Source organism: Melanerpes formicivorus, unplaced genomic scaffold (genome assembly GCF_026170545.1).
Source record: "Melanerpes formicivorus ecotype bairdi unplaced genomic scaffold, bMelFor1.0.p_v2 SCAF_12, whole genome shotgun sequence".
Lineage (NCBI taxonomy): Eukaryota > Metazoa > Chordata > Aves > Piciformes > Picidae > Melanerpes > Melanerpes formicivorus.
In genome coordinates this window covers 9,220,001-9,241,668 of record NW_027142364.1, presented here as the reverse complement: position 1 = coordinate 9,241,668, position 21,668 = coordinate 9,220,001, and the positions used below count along the sequence as shown (strand labels likewise).

General features: G+C 39.6%; 1 protein-coding gene across 1 annotated transcript in view; it reads left to right on the top strand.

The window, feature by feature from the left end:
• DNER (delta/notch like EGF repeat containing) overlaps positions 1 to 21,668 on the top strand; it is a 91,556-nt gene that overhangs the window by 32,592 nt on the left and 37,296 nt on the right. The window contains exons 3-4 of the mRNA XM_068145211.1: positions 5,264 to 5,358; positions 7,706 to 7,872. Of these exons, the coding sequence (XP_068001312.1) occupies positions 5,264 to 5,358; positions 7,706 to 7,872 (262 nt within the window). The remainder of the gene's footprint in view (positions 1 to 5,263; positions 5,359 to 7,705; positions 7,873 to 21,668) is intronic.

The window sequence follows — 21,668 nt, the reverse complement described above, 5'->3', positions numbered from 1 at the left end:
GAGTTCATTCCTAGAAAAAGTATATTTTTCATCATTCTTTGCTAGCCCAACCAAATTTATTTGTGTTTTTTTACTGTAACATTTATTTACTTTCAAAAATTGACTTAAAGTCAACCTATGTATGTTTGACATGTTATGACTCAGGTTAGATCTGAAGTGTAAGTAGTTACAGGGCTGCATCCCATTTCAATGGGAGTTCTGGTGGGCAGTGTCTGGAGAACAGAGCTGTGTTTATTGGAATTCCATCTCCCATGTATGTTATTTTACAGCAGAGCATAGATCAGGCACTAAGTAAAGTATGGAATTTGGAGAGAGCACTGAAGCAGAAACAAACATTGATCTGCTTTCATTACTTAGTTTAAATGCAGTGTGATCTCTGCATGGGTGCTTCATATGTCGTTATTAATTAAGGGCATGCCCTTCTCTGTACCAGATTTCCCTTGTGTGTCTTCCTCAGTCTGTGGTCTGGTACTGCATAAGGAACAATTCTGCACATTTGCATTTTAGGTAGATTCACTAACCATTTCAGCCAAACATGTTAACAGTCTTGTCATAAGAGGAGCAGGACTTGCCTTTCATAAACCCGTGCTGACTGGGCCTGATCATCTCTTTGTCCTGTATATGGTGTGAAATGGCACTCAAAATAACCTGCTTTGTGACTTTCCCCATCACTGAGGTCAGATGAAGTCGGTAGTTCTCTCAATCCTCCTTTTGTCCTCGTAAGTCTTGTTCTGCAGACACTTCACCATCTTCCCTTCTCTGGACATGCTCCAGCACCTCAACGCCCCCCCTAGTGGGGGGCCCAAATCTGAACCCAGTACTCAAAGTGCAGCCTCACCAGTGCTGAGTACAGGGGCATGATCCTGCTGACTAAGCTGTTCTTGATCCAGGCCAGGATGCTCTTGGCCTTCTTAGCCACCTGGGCACACAAACACTGTGTCAACCAGCGCGCTGAAGCCTTCTCTGCTAGATAGCTTTCCAGCCACTCTGCCCCAAGCCTGGAGGGTTGCATGGTAGTGTTGTGACCCAGGTTCAGAACCCAGCACTTGGTCTTGTTAAACCTCATACAGCTGATATCGGCCTATTGATCCAGCCCATCCAGATCCCTCTGCAGACCCTTCCTACCTTTGAACAGATCGGCACTACCACCCAATTTGATGTCATCTGCGCACTTACAGAGGGTGCACTCAATCCCCTTGTCCATATCATTGATAAAGATGTTAGACAAGACAGTACTGACACCTGGGGAACACCACTTGTCATCGGCTGCCAACTGGATTTATCTCCATTCCCCACTACTCTTTGGGCCCAGCCATCCTGCCATTTTTGTTACCCAGCCAAGTGTCCACCTATCCAAGCCATTAGCAGCTGGTTTCTCCAGGAGGATGCTGTGGGAGACAGTGTCAAAGGCTTTACTAAAATCCAGGTAAGTGGGTCACCTTATCATAGAAGGAGATCAGGCTGGTCAAGCAGGACGTGCCCTTCATGAATGCGTGCTGGCTGGGCCTGATCACAATGATAATCACATGATTATAATTCAATTAAAGGCTAGTACACTTACTTTATCAAAGTAATACGGGCACTTATGTAAAAATAGTGCTTTGGAATTGCTGTATGCATTCCAGCACATGCTGGATTAAGCATTTATCTAATTCTTCTGGATGGTTTGTGGAGCAGGAGAGTATCTGAACTATTCACAGGATTTTAAGGCTTTTAGAAAAGTTGTAATTTGGAAGAACAGTTTGTTGCTCTCTTCTTAGCTATTACACCTGACTTCCCTTGCAATCTCATCCATCCTACTGGTATGGCCTGGTAAAGTAATCTTTTAGCTAAGTCACACTGTTGTCTTGTTAATGTTCAGGTGGAGACTATAGGAGTAGGTAGTCTTCTGGAGATTTCACTCCTGCCTTCTCAGATGGTGCTTCTCCTATACCCATGTGAAAACTTGAGAAGTTAACGCTGTTTAAACAGTTTAAGAAGAAATGTAGTGGTTTATATATTATATTATCTTTCAAAAAAACAACTGGGGCCTACAAGAATGCTGAGAAGGGACTTTTTACAAGGGCTTGTTGTATAAGGATGAGGGGAATGTCTTTAAGCTGGAAGAGGGGAGTTTTAGCCTTGATATTAGGAAGAAATTCTTTACAGTGAGGGTGGTGAGACACTGGAACGGGGAGGTTGTGCGTTTTCCTGCCCTGGAAGATATCTATGGTCGGGTTGGAGAAGGCATTGATCAACCCGGTCTGTTAGAAGACGCCCCTGCCCATGAAAGGAGGGCTGGAACTAGATGATCTTTAATGTCCCTTCCAACCCAAAACATTCTGTGATTCTGTTTAGGTGCAAACTTGTGTTCCATAACAGGTACACAACATATGTGTAGTAAGAATGCTGTATTTCCTATCAGCAATTTGATATTTAAGCTCCTCAGTGTAGTCTGTGTTGTCATAGGAGCTTATCTTTGTAAGCAGTTCCTAAACATAGTTCAGGCTCTGGAAGGTGAATGAAGATTTTAGTTTTCTAGGGTGACTATTTTTGAAGTAGCTGCATCATTTATCTTGTATCTATAAGTTTGGTCCCCAGGGTTTTGTACTAAGGAGTGCTTCAGGGGAATTTTGGAAGAGTTTATTGTTATTGCAGTTATGTATAATGTGTCTTTAAGATTGTCCTTAAATGGTCTGTTTGCACATTCTACTTTATCTATGCCAGCTATTAGGTTTTTTTAAATTTAAAGAGGAATTATGATAGGAATGCTCTTCATTTTACATTCTAACAATAATTTAAGTATATTTTCCAGTGAACTCTGTTTTAAATATCACCTACCAGCTCCAGCAGGGATTTTGTTTTGGTTTGCTTTTGGTTTGTTTTTCAGACTTACAGATGGTTTTAACCTTCTAAGTGTCCTTTCTTATTGTATTGGTGGTCTTAGCCCTCATTCTCCAATCTTTCAGTATTTCAGAGAGCTCTAAGACAAGAAAGAGAGATGTTTAAAATTCTTTAAGCAATTTTCCCACAGCTGTGGAAAAACCGTGTAATGTATTTCCTAATTCAGGTGCCAGCGTGGTCATTTTTATCTGCATAGTATTTGTCTGAAATAGGACACTGCTGGAACCACTTTTTTTGGTGCTGTTCATTATGAGATCTGCTGTTGCTTACTATGTTTGTTGTCTGATCCAAGTACCTTTTTTTAATATATTAAAAAACAATATTAAAACAATTTTGTGTTTAGTGTCCTAGCAGTTTAGAATATTATTTTACTGGGTTCTTAGAGCATGAAGTTAGAGCCAGTTGCAAATAGAGTTCATGGATAAAGACATAAAACATTACAGGTATTTTAATAGGAGAGTCCAAATCTCCCATTTTGCATTTCACTTTTCTGTTTACTGTTGAAATCTGTGCTTTTCAGGCTGAGTAGTGCTTAATCCTGATGTCTGCCAACCAAAGTATTTTTGGTTGTTCTTTTTTCCCCATTTTCACAGGGTTACATCTTGCCTCTTCAGCTCTTGCTTCATTTTTTTATGGTCTTTTTTATAAACATTTTTAACAGATTTCAAAGAGATTGATATCCTTTCCTTGAACTAAAATTGCATCAGGTAAATGACATGCCTCAACTACTTTCTTTGGTTTTAATCTTGTTTTCCAAGGTAATGCATCCATGAAGTTGTAAAACTATAAACACTTTAAAAGGGAGTGCATCTTTGGATGTAGTATAAACTAGTAGTGTAGATGTAGTATAAGACCCTGTGAAATAAAAAATATTTGGTTTTTTTCTTCTGTTTCAGCAGGCATAGAGAGTCTCAAAGAAAATGAAAGTTTAAATGTTGGTAAATACAAAAGGCAGGGTGTTAGCCAAACTAATTTTGGCTTCATTTTGGTTTGAATGTTAGCTCCATAATTTTGGCTTACAAGATTGAAGAGTTGTAATGGATATAATTATTCCACCCCCCCCCCCCCCAAAAAAAAAGTTATTTGAACAAATACAACAAAATTGTATCTCATTTTCTTTTCATGTATTCATATTATATGTGCCAGAGAATTCAACGATTCATCAAGTAATCTAGACAGATAGAGGAAATGTGAAAGATGAGTATTTGTCCTCTCTGAGTCTCCTAAAAATGTCTACTTGCATCTTATTCTGGACTTCTGTTCATGTTTTCACAGGTGTTTCATAATAATGTTGAAAATACTGATTTGAATTATACTTAAGGTTACAAATTACATTCTGCCTCTTTCTTTGGACAATTAATTCACAGAAGTGTGTCACGTTACAGTTTTACTTTCCCCCTAAGGTTGATGTAAAATGTTGCGCACACATTCTAGGTGACTGCAAAGACGATAACATTGCAAAGTTTGCCCAGCCATTGGAAAATGAAACTGTTCTGGTTTGTTTTGTTTACAATATGGCATTTTATAGGCAAGCTAATGAAGGTACCTGAAAACTACTTAATTAGATCGACTGATGATGTTAATTTAGGTGACAGAAAAATTCAAGTAAGCCACACAAAATATTACTGATTTGAAATAAAAGTATCCTTGGAAATGCTAATGGTTTTCAGTATGCCTTTATAAAGCCACTACTTTACAAGACATGAATAATTGTGATTCCACAGTGTTGCATTGCATCCTGTATGGTGTCTTGATCTAGTTAATACAATAACTGATTTCTATGCTTAGTAGGCATCACAGATGTCTTAAATACATCCTTTCACACTCAGCTGTGCTCATAATTATTTGTTTTTCATCTGAAAGCACAGTTTGTCCAAGCAACTTTTACTTAGAAAGAATAGTAATGGGTAAGTGGGGGAACATCATGTTTTTAAAGTAATTTGTGTTTGGGGGAATAACAAAAATTCAATACAGCAGAAAGACAATGTCAGTATTGGGTATCACAAATCCTCCAAGATCACCTAAATTTAGTGAGGAAATATTTCATAGATGTGGCAAATATTAGAGCTTTAATTATATTTTAAAAGACCAGAAGACTATTAGTCTTTTCTAAACATGATCACTTCTAAAGGAAGATGCCTCTTAGAAGTTCAGACTTCCATGCAGGAAGTTTTTGTTAAAACAGAAATCCAAAAGGATGATATTATGTGAATTTTCAGAGTATTTGTTGGTGGTGTGAATGTTGTTGTCCATCCTGGTGATTTTTAAAAGTTCTCTACTGGACTCTGACTCTTAAGTGCTGTTTTGAAAAACTTCTTTCATGTTTTCTCTGGCCAGGCTTTCTGGCTTTGTGTTAAAAGCTCCCTATTTTTATTTTCAGATCACCCCAGATGTGGCTTGTGGAAATGCCAGTTCCAATACCTCTGCTGGAGGTCGGCTTGTCTCCTTTGAAGTTCCACAGAATACATCAATAAAGTAAGAATATTTGTCATATGTGATGAAATATAAAAAAAACCCACTTATATTAATTTGCCTGTTTTCAGATTTTCTCAAATGGCTAAAAGCACATGAAAGAAATTCAAGCATCTGGCAGTGTCACTGCAGCTCTTTGCTTGGTATAATGTTCCCTATGTATCTAAAACTTTAAAAGATATTAGTATGTAAACTCTTTCTGGGCTATCAGAATGTAGTAGAAATTAGGGCAGACATGTTGAAGATGTCAGTTTGGAGAAGGTACAACATTTCCTTTCTCCTACATGCAGTGAATGCACCTTTTTTCTGCTCTAATGTCAAGACGCAGTTGGTGGTAGAAAGCGTTATCACTGACTATATAAATGTATGTATTTTGTGAATTTGTATTTGATCTCTGGATTGTTGCTTTGGGTGTCATCCATTGTGAAATCTTTGTGTGTGTCCTACAAAGCACATTGCTCAAAAATTGGAATTTATTCTGTATTATTCACTTTTCAAGCTCATGCTTTCTCAATCGAATACATTCTTTCTTACTCTTACTAAACAGAACCTGACTACCTAGAAAGATCTGACCCTGTCAGCTGGAATGAGACATGTTTTTATTGGAAATTTTATTTCAAATGAAGCTCTGCCAACATAGTTATCTAGCTCACAGCTTTACTGCAATTTTAGACTTAGATTTTCCCAGAATAGCCTACTTTCTCATATTGTCATGTTATCCTTCAGACACCCCAGCTTTCAGTTAAAAAAGGCCATGCTTTCAGTTAAAAAAGGCCATGCTTGCAGGAAAAAAACCCCCAAACTGATGCAAGCACAAAAGCTGCAGCCAGTTTGGAGCAGTAATTGTTAAACGTGTGAGCTGTCCTACTCTCCCCACAGGACTTTGAATCCTGCTCATTCACCAACTTTAAACTTAAGTCAGGAAGACATCTGTGAGTGTAGATGCTCTGGCTGGCTGAAATCTCTGAGCAAAAGTGTCATTTATTGAAATCAGGACTAAGTTGGTGTTTGTGAATTCCATTTAAGACCCTTAATGGAGGGACTCCATTTTAAAGGAGGTCGCAGAGTACAAAGTAACTTTTGGTCATTTTTTAGCACTATATATCTTTAGTAGCATTTTATATCTGAGTAGATTAATGCAGGTCAATATCTGACTTGATTTCATAGTGTCTTCTGTGTTAAAGGCCCAATTGACATCTTTGGTTCAGCAGCTATCTATGAAAGGAAAATCATTTTGATTAAAGTAATTATTTTATTCTGATTATCAGGTGGGACCTAAATTGTGAAACTAGTTGCTACCCTGTTATAAAATGGACATGGTTAGCTTTGGGGGTAGCAATGGAGGTTGTTCGTGAAGATGCCTCAAAATACTGTCAAAAAGTTGCTTCTTATGAAAGTCAAGTTGCAGTATTTTTTCAGCCTGAGTCAAACATGATGACAGAACTTTGGATTTCTTATTCTGAACTTCAGTAAGTGAAAAGGCACAAACATAGCTGTGTTTTTAGTGGGACTGAAAAGCAGAGTTAGAACTTCATCTGTGGCTATATGGAGGCCGTTTTTTTTTCATCAGGAGAGACTTACTAGTTTTCAGCAGTTGGACACAGCTGTGTTTTGAATATTTGGAGGCTTGTTCAAAGTCATTTGGGACTTCTTCAGAGAAGCTTAATGCAAACATTTGGGAACTTGCCAGGAAAATGACAGGGCATTATTTTTTCTTTGAGGAGGGGAGTAAGGAAAAAAAAAGCTATCCTGAATGAAACACTCATGTACATACAGTGCTCCCTGGTGGAGCCAACAGTATGTATGTAGTTGTAGATAATACTTTATCCAATCAGTATTCAGGAGGGCACTGTGCACTTGGTGACCTTGGGAGCATTACATGACTCATTTGATTTACAAGAGTCTTGTATGTCAAATAAATGAGAGTTTCTACCAGGATCCTTCTCCCTGTATTGAATGAATATTGAATGCTCTTTAGTAAACAAGATGGCTGCAGAAAATGATGGCATGTAGAACAGAGCTATAAAGGCATAAATGCAAAGACTGAATAAGGATGCTCTGCTATTATGCGATGCTTACATAAAACTCTTCTTGGGCACTAAGATGGTATCCCTCAAGTATTAGAAATGCAGACCCTCTATGATTCAATCTGCTTTACATATACTATTATGCAAACCTTACCATGGACATTTATTTTTTTTTTGGGACATGCTAAAAACCTTTAGGCCTCAGGATTCCATGCTTGCTACATTTGAGATATCTTTCTTGGTCGATAAGCTTTTCTTCTGCAGTGATGTGCTTCCTAATGACACCAGTTTCCCTCAGTGTAAATAGTCTTATCTTTTCTTAGAATAAGGCAAGATGCTACTGCTTCTCTTATCCTGCTATGGAAAGTCACAACCACTGGATTTAAGCAATGTTCACTTATTGATGGCCGAAGTGTCACTCTTCTGCAGGCAATGGGTGGACTTGTTCTTTCTGAAGAAATGCTTGCATTAGGAAACAACTATTTTATTGGTGAGTAACATCCTAACTTTATCACATCTAGGTGACAGCTGAGTTTACCTAACATTTAGAGAAACAGAGGGGTAATTCCCTTAAGTGCTGCAGAAAGCTCCAGATGTGATATTGAGACCATGTTTTGGACTTAGATTCATTCAAAGCAGACAAGGTACACTAAATTCTTATACAGGTGGCACCATTCAGTTTAAAATGGAGGCGGTGATTTCTGCCCAATACCTTCGGATGATTCAGGGTATTTTGTATAGAGCCATAGTATTGTTTAGACTGGAAAAGACCTTCAAGATCCAACCATTTAGTTACCACTACCAAATCCACAACGACACCATGTCCATTGGCATGATATCTGTTCAATTTTAATCAACTGTACAGCATTTGGTAAATGCTGCAGTAAATAACTGAACTTTTGAGGTGGTGCTTTGTTGGATATTGTATCAGGGGATATTCTCTAAAGAAGCTTAGTTGTGTACACAGTAAACTTGAAAAATATATTAAAATATAATAGGAAGTCTGATTCTTCTGGTAGTATTTCCTTGCACTCCTTTTTCTCTTCTAGTTTTGCTTGAATATGAAACTTTTAGAAGTAAGCTATGTGTTTCTTTGGGCAGTAAAATGTTAAGCATCTTTGTGGCAGGGTTATAATGCACATAGGCTGATATGCTATTTTTAAGTGTACGGGAAATGACTTAAACTGATTTAATGAAGTATTTATGCATAGACAGAATAGACTTAATTAAATTGAACTTTCTGGGCGAATGAAACCAAAGTCATCGTAATAACAACATTTATTGTAATCTGCTGGAAATGCTGTGTATCATATAATGAAGTATAAGCTGCCACAAATAGTTATTCAGCCACTTATCATACTAATATATGTAAAATTAAGAGCATTCTGATGCAGAAAGATTGGACCGAATTCTCAGCGTGTAGCTAATACAGGGAAAAAAACCCACCAAAATACACATGTAGTGTCACCATCTCCTCTCTTTGAGCTGTCACTCCTTGAAGGTTGCTAGTAAAATAATGTAATTAACATCAACAATGTTTTCTTTTATGCATTTTTTTTTTACACTCATGAAAATACCTAAGGGCATAGCTTTGTTTGTAAGCTCCCAAGTTGCTCTGTGAAGGCTCCATCTAACTGTACACACCATACACCACAAGCTATTAATTTAGATAACTGAAACTCATATTGTCTTATTCTTTCATTGTTTGTCTTATTCTGCTTGTTTCTCTGTAGCTTCTTTCTGTTACTGGGACTTTCCTTTCAGTTGTTTACAGTGTGCTAGGTAACATGGCTGGAGGGTTCAGAAAGCTTGAGCACCTTTCTTAGAAGGACATGCTGAAAGAGTTGGGGCTGTTCTTCCTGGAGAAGAGAAGGCTCCAGGCAGACCTTACTTCATTTCTGAAATGTCTGAAACAAACATACAGGAAGGGAGCAATATCCTTCATTTAGAATAAACCAAACCAGGTTGGAAGAGACCTTCAAGATCATCGTGTCCAACCCATCAACCAATCCAACCCACCCAAACAGCTAACCCATGGCAAAGGCTGGAGAAGGACTCTTTAGAAGGGCTTGTAGGATGAGGGGCAATATTTTGAAACTGGAGCAGGGTAGATTTAGGTTGGACATCAGGAGGAATCTCTTTACAGTGAGAGTGGGGAAACACTGGAACAGTTTACTTAGGGAGGTGGTTGAGGCCCCATCCTTGGAGACATTCAAGGTCAGACTTGAAGTAGCCCTGAGCAACCTGATCTAGTTGAAGATGTCTTTGCCACCTGCAGCGGGGTTGGACAAGATGACCTTTGAGGGCCCCTTCCAATCCAGTGCATTCTATGATTCTGTATAAATACACCTTTTCTTTGATGAATATAAACCAGTTTGCCTCATAAAAATGTTTCTAATGATCTTGCTTATTTTACACAGTACAAGTTTTCTGAGAGCTCTTATATTACTTCCTTCTGGTTTTTGACACTGTCTTTTGTCTTCCTTCTTAATTTATCAATACTGAATTCTTTGCAGAGTTTTCCTGTTGTAGTAGAATTTGATTCATGTAAAGAACACAAATCATAAATGTATATGCATGGAGCAGCAGGGAAACTCCAATAATACAGCAACACATTAGTGAGTAGGAGTATTTGGGTGCTTAGTAAGGATGAGTGCAGGTATAATGGGTGGGTTACCTTTGGTGCTTTTGGCAGAAAATGAATGTGAAACATACCCTCTGCACAGCTTTCGTTCCTGAGGTATTGTAATTCTACAATCCTTTATTTATTGCTTTTCCCAGAATTGTTGTGTTGTATTAAAATATTTGAGCAGAATAAGGGGTAAAATACTAAGGAAATAAGGAAAATTAATTATGAATTTGTGAGTTCAAATGTGATTGTGACTTATCAACATTTATTGTAAGAAAGTGGAAACCAATTAGCTGGGGTTGTTTAGCCTGGAGAAGAGAAGGCTCCAGGCAGACCTAATTACCACCTTCCCGTACTTGAAGGGGGCCTGAAAGGTGGCTAGAGAGGGACTGTTTACAAAGGCAAGCAATGATAGGATGAGGAACAATGGTCTGAAATGAGGTAAGAGTAGATTTAGATTGGCTGTTAGGAAAATGTTCTTTACAACTAGTGTGTTTGAGCGCTGGAACAGGTTGCCCAGAGAGGTGGTTGAGGCTCCATCCCTGGAGATATTCAAGGTGAGGCTTGGCAGGGCTCTGGGCGACCTGATCTGGTTGAGGATGTCCCTGCTTGCTGCAGGGGGAGATTGGACTAGATGACCTTTAGAGGTCCCTTCCAACCTCAGTGATTGTATGATTCTGTGCAATGGTCTGTGAAGCAGATACACCTCACTGCGGTTGTTAATTTTCAGTAGTTTAGCTTTCAGTAAGGGCAAATAAATTAAGTTTTACTTGTAGGCAACTTTCAGTATGTTTCTTGATATAAATTCAAAGTCTAAGATACAGTAAATAAAAATGGATGATTTTGTATGAAAAGCAGTAATGTAGCATGTGCTTTTATTGATTATATTTAAGCTAGAACAATCATGAAGACACAAGAAAAACTGTAGGATGGTGTAAGCATAGAATCACACAGTAAGGTTTTGGACCATGCCAGTTGATATATTTATATACAATTATCTGTATATATTTTTTTATACATAATAAATTTCCCCTTCACCTCCCTCTTTTTCTGTTTATTGAAATGAGGTCTTTAAAGGATTCTTCTCTTAAAAAATTGGTGAATTCTGTGAGATGCAATTAAAACTGTTTAAACTTTTCTAATTAGAACTGCAAAATGAAAATGGGGCTGACATGAGTGGTTTGGGGCTTTCTTTGTGTGTTCATGTCTTTGATTCACATCTTATTTGCTGGTGTGGGTTGGTTTTTTTGTGTTTGTTGTTTTGTATGGGTGTGTGTGTGTTTGTTTTTGTGTGTGGTGGTGGTGTTGCTTGTTGGTTGCTTAGCGAGGTACTTCCATTCACAGAATCATAGTCATAGAATCCCAGATTGGAAGGGACCCCAAGGATCATCTGGTCCAACCTTTCCAGGTAACAATCTAGTTGAAAAGAGATGCCTTAGCATCCTGTCAAGCTGAGTCTTAAAACAGTCTTTTGCAGTGCATGAGGAGACTTATGATGTTGTCATTACAGAGCTTGATGATGCTGTTAAATTACATCATTTACCCCATTAAAATAGGCCCCAGTAGATGAGAAAGGGTACTAACTTGAAGATTGACTTATACTTTCTGTGGCACATTCATACCATGACTGCTTTACTTAGAGTGATTTTAATGTGTGTGTAAGATTTGATTCTAGACATGTGCAATTCTTCTGAAATAATTTATTGTGGTTACTTATTATACTTAAACATTACATAAATAGTATGCTACTTGCAATACTTAATCATACCTGTGATTAGGGGTTTAGAACATATCTCTTATGAGGAAAGACTGAGCAAATTGGGTATTTTTGGACTGGAAAAGAGAAGACTGACTGGGGTCTTATAAATGCTTATCAATACTTCAGAGGTGGGTGTCAGGAGAATGGGACGAGTCGGTTTTCAGCGGTACCCAGTGACAGGACAAGGGGTAATGGGCTTGAACATAAGAAATTCCATCTAAACACAAGGAGGACCTTCTTTACTGTAAGGGTGCTGGAGCACTCAAACAGGCTGCCCAGAGAGCAGGTGGAGTCTCCATCTCTGGAGACATTCAAAACCTTCCTGAATGTGTTCCTGTGTGACCTTCTCTGGGTGAAGCTGCCTTGGCAGGGAGGTTGGACTTGATGATCTCCAGACAGCCTATCCAACCCCTACCACTCAATGATCATGTAATGGTAATGCAAAGTTACTACTAGACCAAAATAGTCACTGGATGGCTGATCTGTAGTACAAGCCAGGTAAACTGTTGATCTCTGCTCACTGCCTCAAAAATGCTTTGATGCCAAGGAAATGTCAAAAGTTTAGTGCTCAAATTAAGTACTTGAAAAAAAATATTTTTAAAAAGTGTGTTATTGAGGCAAATATTTGTAATATCTATACAGAAAAATAAGTATTCTATGGAGTGCCATAGGTGGATATCCAGATTTTCCATAGAGATGGTTGGGATGTGGAAAAGGAGGGAAATAACTACACTTTAAAATAAGAGATGGCAATTAAGAAGGAAATATTTGAAACATAGTAATTCATGGGAAGTCTGCTGGCTTGCTTCAATAGATGTATAGCTTCATATTATGTTCTCAATGTTCTTTGCAGTGAATTGAGTGATTCTTGTGTAAGTTATTTATCTTATTTATTAAATGTGTCATCGGTGTTCGTTTGAATTCAACCTCTTTGTATCTTCATGCTAGCAGTAGTAGTACCAGAATATCTGAAAATGAGTAACTGCAAAACTGAGCCTTGTTACAGTCACATACCTATTCTTTGTTGCAGTATATCTCAAAAAATTCAGATCAGATTAGATGCATTTTACAAGTCTGAAAAGCTGAGATAAAAGTCCCCTGATGCACTGTCAATTCGTGCAGGAGTCTTTCAGGCTGAAGTTCTCATGAATGTTAATAGGTTGCAGCTAAGGGTCTCTGGTGAGTTGAAAATGCTGATAGGAAAGGGTATTGGGGGGAGTATTGAGTCTTAACTCACCTAACACTGTGCACTACTCTCTTGCAGGGAATAATATACCACATTTGGAAACATGTACAGGCACAATAACAATGTTTTTTTTCTATACAGGTCTGTTGCAAGTGCGTGAGATTTACTAGATTGATTACTTAATATCTCCCTCGAGAAAATAATGCATTAACATTTTCCTTTAGGAAAGAAAATCCTTGCTGTTGGACCTTGAGGGACATTTTCAGATTGTATGGCAACTCCATCAATAATGCAGTCACACTCCGGTTGAAAACTGGAATGCTTATTCTGAAAACACAGCCTGTCATCAAAATGGTGGAAAAAACAAAGCCAACACATAGCAAAAACACTCAAAGAAAAAAATAAATTATTATTTCTCACACTTTATAAGCTTTGCAGTGATTGTACACCATCTGTGTCTTCATGACTCAGCTAATTACTCTGGCACTAAATTAAAATACCTGTTCACTAAGGCAACAATTCCATGCTTCATGACCCAAAAGATATACCTGTGAATGTGAGACTTTGTTGTAATTTCACACTTTCCAGTCTGCTTGGTAAACTAGTATTAGTATTCCTGCACTGGTATACAGGTAGCAAACTATATTTAACAGTCCAATTCTGCTAGTAATCAAAGCTGCCATAATTTTTGTTGTTGGATGAATTTAGAAATTGGGTTGTACGATTATCCCTTCACTTTAACCAAGTGTTTATTTTGAGGGGTTGGGTATAGTGCAGAGCATGGAGTTGGCAGTCATAACTCTGTGCACCCTACTTCCTTCCTTTCTCCCAACAACCTAGAAAAAAAAGGCAATTCTGTTTTCATAAATCATACATTTGTTTCAGTTGGGAAAGACCTTCAAGGTCATCGGGTCCAACCACACTCTAGCTCTACCAAGTCTTTATCACAGTTATTAGGATATTAGCCCTGTTGACAGGACCTACTTCTCACTGACTTCCAGGATAAACTGATTTTAAAATAGCTTTTGGGCCTTGAGGTGCTCTCTGCTGAAGCTGCCATGACAGGAGTTGTTTCAGAGACCTAGTAAAGCAGCCAGCTAGGCATGAGTATATCCCCTCTATTGCCTTGTATCATAGAAAAGTTTGTGTGTCTATAGTTATTTACAAATGTTTGTACATACCTTGAAATGACTTGCTTTTTGACTTTGTGCTTCACATACCATTTTCATGATGCAACTCAAAACAGAAGCTTTAATGAGATATTGCAATGTTAGGTTTGTAGTTTAATGTCTGCTTATAAAATAAAAGGAAGAAATTTTCCAGAAAAAAAATGCTGTTTCTCGGACAAAACCTTAAAAATAGTAAGGCAGGAGGTTTTAACTTTGATTGGGAATGAGGATTTTTATCTTTAAATTATAGTGCTTATTTTCATGACAGCAAAGAAAAACTGATGGAGACCAGGTGTTTAATCTGGTTTTCTGAGAGAGCCCTTGAGCCATTCAAAAAATTAGTAGCATGTTGGGACATAGTCGTGGAGGTGTTGGGTAGAAGGTTGCCCTTGGTGATCTTGGAGGTCTTTTCCAGCCTTAATGATTCTATGATTCGAAGTGCCCCCCAATAATATGACTACAGGTGTATTGCATAGTGGAAATGAAACTTAGAGCACAAAATACCTTATCAATAATCCAGAGAGATATTTTGAAAGAAGGCAGTCTGATTTTTTTCTGGCTCTTTTTCTAGGGCTATGGAATTTGAGATTAGAAAGCAATTTGTTTTGTACTGTTGTATGTTTTTAAAAGCCATGCACATATTTCCATGGGAAGAAAGCAGTTTGCTGCATGATTAAATTTTTACTGAAGTGAAAATTAAACAGGACAATTGATGTACACTTGCAACCCTCAAGGCCAATGGCATCCTGGGCTGCATCAAAAGAAGCATGGCTGGCAAGCGTAAGAGGTGATGCTGCCACTCTGCTCTGCTCTGGTGAGACCTCACCTGGAGTACTGTGTCCAGCTTCTTGTGTTGTGGGGCCCCCAACCCCAACACAAGAACAACATGGACCTGCTGGAGCAGATCCAGAGGAGGGCCACAAAGATGACCAGTGGGCTGGAGAACCTCTCCTAAGAAGACAGTCTGAGAGAGTTGGGGCTGTTCAGCCTGGAGAAGAGAAGGCAGAGCTTGTATGCAGCATTTCAATACCTGAAGAGGGCCTGCAAGAAAGCTGTTTTCAAGCACAGGTAGTGATAGGACGAGTGGCAATGGTTTTAAGCTGGAGAAGGGTAGATTTAGGTTGGACATCAGGAGGAAGTTCCTCAGAATGAGAGAGGTGAAATAATGGAACAGGTTGTGCAGAGATGTGGTTGGGGCCCCATCTGTGGAGACATTCAAGGTCAGGCTGCATGAGGCCCTGAGCTGCCTGATTCAGTTGAAGATGTCCTTGCTGACTGCAGAGGAATTGGACAAGATGACCTTTGAGGGTCCCTTCTAGACTGATGCATTCTGTGATTCTGTGAAATTTATTTCATAAAGAGATGTGTGAATTGAATTCACTGAAAGCCACGTAATCAACTTACTCTGGCTTTAGCAAGTTACCATATGTCAGCTGAGCATCTGTGTGAGTTCCTAGCCCATGGCATATGTGCAGTTGTTTGACTTAACCCTCTTTGACTCTGGACTAAATTAAATCACATTGCCTTGCACATGCTGCGGTTGGAGTCCTAACACAGTTCTGCTGCTCAGCAGAGGTACAGTAACCTGTAGGTAACTATCTAGTTACTCTTGTGCAAGTCAGCCTTGCTAATGGGGGAGCTTGGTGACAACTGCTAGTCAGTGTGGTTTTCATGTTAATGTGTGCAATCTGCCTGGAAGGGCCCTAGGCAGGATTGAGGTCATGTGCTCAGCTGTGTGCATTTCCCTGGAGCTCTGAGCCAAGAGCTGACCTTGCAGAAAATGGCCTTTGAAAAACAATAGCAGCAGTAGAAGTGTGAACAGCTTAAAAAGTTCAATGAAGTGTTAAGTTCAGTGACTTTTTTAAAAGAGGGTCTTATAAAGCAAACACTTAAGCATTCAGCTGAAATCCAAACCCTACTGAAGAATACAGCTAGGCTATATAAAAAGGATATTTTGAAGAAAGCCTGGGGAACCTGGGGCTTTTTAGCATGAAGAAGAGAAGATTGAGGAGGGATCTTGATACTTATACATACTTGAAGGGTGGGTGAGAGGAGGATGGGGGCAGTAATTTTTTAGTGTTGCCCAGTGACAGGACAATGGGCACAAACTTGAACATAGAAAGTTCCATTTAAATGTGAAGAGGAACTTCCTTACTTCAAGAGTGGTGGAGCTCTGGAACAGGCTGCCCAGAGAAGTGGTGGAGTTGCTGTCTCTCGAGTCATTCAAAGCCTGCCTGGATGTGTTGCTGTGCAGCCTGTTCTGGGGGGGGGGGGGGGGTTGGACTAGATGATCTCTAAAGGTCTCTTCCAATCCCTCTCATTCTGTGATTCTGTGATATCTTTATTAATACAATAACAATCAATATCATGCCGTACCCTTCATGATCCAGTTGCATGTGTCTTGTTTCAGTAGAAGTAGATGTAAACATTAGACTATTTCATTTTGTATGCACTGTATTATGTTTTAAGCTAGCAGCTAAATAATTTTTATTCTTTAGAGTTATTATTTCATCAGTGAATCATGTAAAATTCATTTTTATTCACTGCTTTTAGCAAGTAACAGTGGAAATTTTTTCCCCTGGTCTGTCTTTGAAGGTTCATCTACTCAAATTTTTAATGCTTTGTGGAATACCTTTTGTTTGATTACTATTAGGATTTCTCTTTCTTCAAATACTGACTTCTGTGACAAATTCAGTCAAGGCTTTTCCATTTAGTGAATCACATGGTCGTTTGCACTGTGAGATCTTGGACTATTTAAAAGCAAACGTGAGACACATTTTAATACCCCTTGTAAAGTGCTTTGAGTTCTTCAGCTAGCAGGGTAACATACTGTGCAGTCCCCAATCTACCACCTACCTCAGGCCCCCTTATCGCTGTCCCAGCAATGTTATGTAGATTCCACTGCACTTAACTGCTTTTGTGGAGTGTAGTATCAGCAATTCTAGTGGTCTACATTTGTGCCCAAAATAGTTTGCTGCCAGCTTGGCAGCATTCTTGAGATGCTGATAAATAAGTGCATAATGCTGAAATGGTGATGCAGGAAGTCTATTAGAAGATTAGTCTTGTCACCCTTCACTGGGATTTCACCATTGTTTTGGACAGTAAGCAGGGTCCTTGAAGCTGTGACAGAAGGTCACATTTTGAGTTACTGTCACATCTATTTAATAACCTGTATGCAAGTGGTTTCTTAAGGATACTCTTGCTAACTCTTTGTGGGTTTTGGATCTAGTCAGGCTATTAAGTTGGGAAATTGTTAAGTAACAGTGAAATGAGGAAATGGAATATAGAATCACAGAATGGCTTGAGTTAGAAGGGACCTTAAAGATCATGTATTTCCAACCCCCATGCTATGGGCAGGGACACCTTCTACTAGACCAGACTGCTCAAGGGCCTGTCCAACCTGTCCTTGAACCACCTCCAGGGAGTGGGAATCCACAACCTGCCTGGACAAACCTGTTCCAGTGTCTCCCCACCCTCACTGTAGTTAATGTCTTGCTAATATCCAGTCTAAATCTACCCTCTTCCATCTTAAAGCCACTTCCCCTCGTCCTGTCAATAGGAACCCCTGTAAAAAGTCCCTCCCCAGCTTTCTAGTAGGCCCCCTTCATGTACTGAAAGGTTGCTCAGAGCTTTCCCTTATCCAGGTTGAAAAGCCCCAGCTCCCTCAGCTTGTCTGTGCAGGAGAGGTGCTCCAGCCTTCTGATCATATCTGTGGCCCTCCTCTGGATCCCCTCCAACATACTTATGACCTTCTTGTGTTGGGGGCTCCAGAGCTGTATGGTGGGGTCTCATGAGTGCAGAGTAGAGGCAGATAATCACCTCACTCATTCTGCTGGTTGCACTTTTGATACATCCCAGGTTATGGTTGATGTTCTGGCCTTCTATGCATACTTTCAAAAGCAGTATCTGACAAAGTGTGTGCACAGCACAGGATGCATGCTGATTTGGGAGAGTTGTGCCAGTTTCAAATAGTGCTATTTGTGGGCAAAATAGCAACGCTGTCATTGCAGCTGTATCTTTGTAATCTCAGATGTTGTGTTGCCTAGCAGTAAGATGTTCTGCACAAGTGCCCTGTGATACTGCTAGCAGTGAAGTACTGCATCAAAGAATGCAAATGTCATTGACTGCCAGTTCCTCACTTGTTGTTTTCTGCTTGTGTATGACAATTGTTCTAAGGCAAACTGAGAAAGGATTCCTGACCCACTTCTCTCAAATGCTGTACAATAATATTAGCATCAGGACCCTGAGGGTATTGATTGGCCTTAATACCCTGGCCATTAGGCTCATGGAAAAAAACAATCAATTATTCTTTAATTATAAATCAAAAGCATTTCAACACATAAACACATAAGTTTTCACAATGATGTGTGTCATGAGAATGTCATGTTAGGCTTTTTCATTTGGTAGGAGACATTCCAATGAATGAGTGGAAGGACTGAACTTGCTTAGATTTGCTAGATGTTTAATTACTATTGAGATTGTGATCTACAGAGCTCTGAGAGAGGGAAATGGGTTTGTATAGTTAAACTGAATTTACTACTTTATGCTTAGATCTAAAAAGGCACTTAAACATTGTAGCAGTTAGTAGTATAGTATATAGTTAGTATACCATATGATATATGGTTCTCTAGCCCACTGACCATATTTGTGGCCCTTCTCTGGACCTGCTCCAGCAGGTCCATGTTCTTGTGTTTGGGGCCCCAGAACTGGACACAGTGCTCCTGGTGAGGTCTCCCCAGAACAGGGTGGCAGAATCACTTTGAGGTCTCTTCCAAGCTTTGTGATACTGTGACCTTGCCAGCCATGCTTCTTTTGATACAGCCCAGGATGCTATTGGCCTTGAGGGTTGCAAGTGCACGTTGCCAGCTCCTGTCCAGCCTCTCATCCACCAGTACCCCCAAGTCCTTTTCCAGAGGGCTGCTCTCAAACTCATTATCCCTCAGCCTGTACTAATATCAAGGATTGCCCAGACCCCGGTGCAGGACTTGTGCTTTGCCTTATTGAACCATGCGAGATCCTTCTTAGCCCAGTTCTCCAACCTGTGTAGGTCACTCAGCTGTCAAGGTACCACAGCTTTGCTCCAGGAGAACTGACACTATGAGGTTTTCTACCATTTCTATATATCCCAGTTTGCCCTTTCCAAATAATTAATAACTGAATGTACTGTACACTGGGAATGGGGTTGAGAATTGGCATAATCTTTTTCTGGGGCCCTTTTTCTTTCCCCTACCCATTTTGATTCACCAGTGCCCTTAGTTCTAGGACTATATACTGTGCAGGGAAGCTGTTTTGTCTTTGGCACATTTTGTCTTTGAGAATTCCACTGCTTTGCAAAATGTTGAAGTTGTCTGCTGACCCCAAAAGCTTTTGGTGTGGGAAAGTGTCGAGAGAGAAAAAGAGAACAGATGGAAACCAATAGATGTTCCACCACTGTCTGATTTCCTTGGGAAACTAGATTAAAAATAAATTGAAAACTTGGGGACTAATCATAGAATTGTTTTGGTTAGAAAAGACCTCAAAGATTGAGTCCAACGGTAAGCCTAAGACCACCATGGCCATTAAATCACATCCAAAAGTCCCATGTCCACATGTATGGTGACTCCACCACCTCACTGTGCAGCCTGTTCCAATGCCTGACCATTCATTCAGGAAAGACATTTTTCCTAATATCCAATCTAAACCTCCCCTGGCACAATTTCAGGCCGTTTCCTCTCCTTTTGGCACCTGACACTAGGCAGAAGAGACTGACCCCTATCGCACTATAACCTCCTCTCAGGGTACAGAGCAATGAGGTCTCCCCTCAGCCTCTGCTTCTCCAGGCTGAACAATCCCGGTTCCCTCAGCTGCTCCTTATTAGCCTTGTGCTCCAGACTCTTTACCAGTTTTGTTGCTCTTCTCTGAACACTTTCCAGCTCCTCAATGTCTTTCTTGCAGTGAGGACTCCAAAACTAAACCCGATATTTCAGGTACAGCCTCACTAGTGCCAAGCACAGGGGCATGATCACTTCATTGTGACTGAGTGCTCAACCGCCTTGGCAGTCCCTCTTCTTCATTCAGGAAGTCTTTAGGTGGACTCAAAGACCTGTACTTTTGTACTGGAACTTTACAGCTGTTACAGTTCCCTATGTTAATGTTTTTCTCTAGACCTTAGATGAAGGGAGCTGTAAATGTGGTTCTGAAATTATTCTCTTAACTAGAAGTTAAAAGTAGAATTTAAAACTCTGGCTCAGTTGCTGTTACAGGAATTGGGGAAGGAATTAATAGCAGTGCTGTGACCTGAGTTAAGCTGGGAGTCATATCTAGATGGTTAGACAAGCTTCTTCTAGCTTTTAAACCTGGAGATCTCAGGAAGTTATCTGCAACTTTGATAGAGTAAAAATGGCCATGTTTTTATTTGTCTAGTCTTTAGAAATTTGATGAGGCAGTTAGGAATTACAGGCAAATATGTGGCATTCCACTCAGAATAATGATTATTTTTTTTTTCCCAGTGATTTGCCTGAAGGCTTTTGATACCAAAATAGTAACAAGATGCAAAATACAAAGAAGGTTGATTTAATGTTCCTTTAGGGAACTGTCCTGAAGAATATGTAACAATCTGTTTCAGAAAAGCAAAAGTGAACCCAAAGACATTTCCTAAATACCACATTCTTGCAAGCATTCACTTATAATTGCATGACTGTCAGTGACAATCACATGCAATTGTTAAAGGAAATCTGGCTGCATCTTTGAACAGATGGGAGAAAATGGGGTGTGTATTAAGGCCAGAGTAAATTGGCTTGCTTTGAAGAGGTCAACAGATTACAATAATCTTTACTAGCCAAAACAGAATGTTAGACATTTGGAACTATACTCAATAACTTTTTTTTTTATCTGGTATTTTAAATATTTAGGCTAACTTGTCATTGCCTCTGCATCTATACTGGACAACATATTTTCCTCCTTTGAAGATATGGCTTAGGGATCACTGTTCCTAGCACAGGCTGCTCCTTGTTCAAGAGACATGGCATTTTACAAAGTGAAATCTGTAAACGAATGACAAAGAATGGAAACCTTCATATAATAATAGCACTTGTAGAATAGGTCATGCTTGCCACTTTTATATGCTGAATGTAAGTAATGTTTAGCAGCTGTTCTGGAAATTCACCTGAAGTGAAGAGATCACACCTTGAAAACTGTTTGGGGCCCCTCACATGGGAAGGACATTGAGGTGTTGGAGCAGGTCCAGAGAACTTCAACCAAACTGGGGTAGGACCTAGAGAACAGGTCTTGTGAGGAGTGGATGATGGAACTAGGGTTGTTTAGTCGGGAGAAGAGGATGCCTAGAGGAGATCTCATTGCTCTCTACAACTCCCTGAAAGGAGGTTGCAGTGAGGTGGGTTTGGTCTCTTCTCCCTAGTACCAGGTGATAGAATGAGAGGAAATGACCTGCAATTGTGCCAGGGGAGGTTTAGATTCAGTATTAGGAAAAATGTCTTTCCTGAATGAGTGGTCAGGCATTGGAACAGGCTGTGCAGTGAGGTGGTGGAGTCACTGTCCCTGGAGG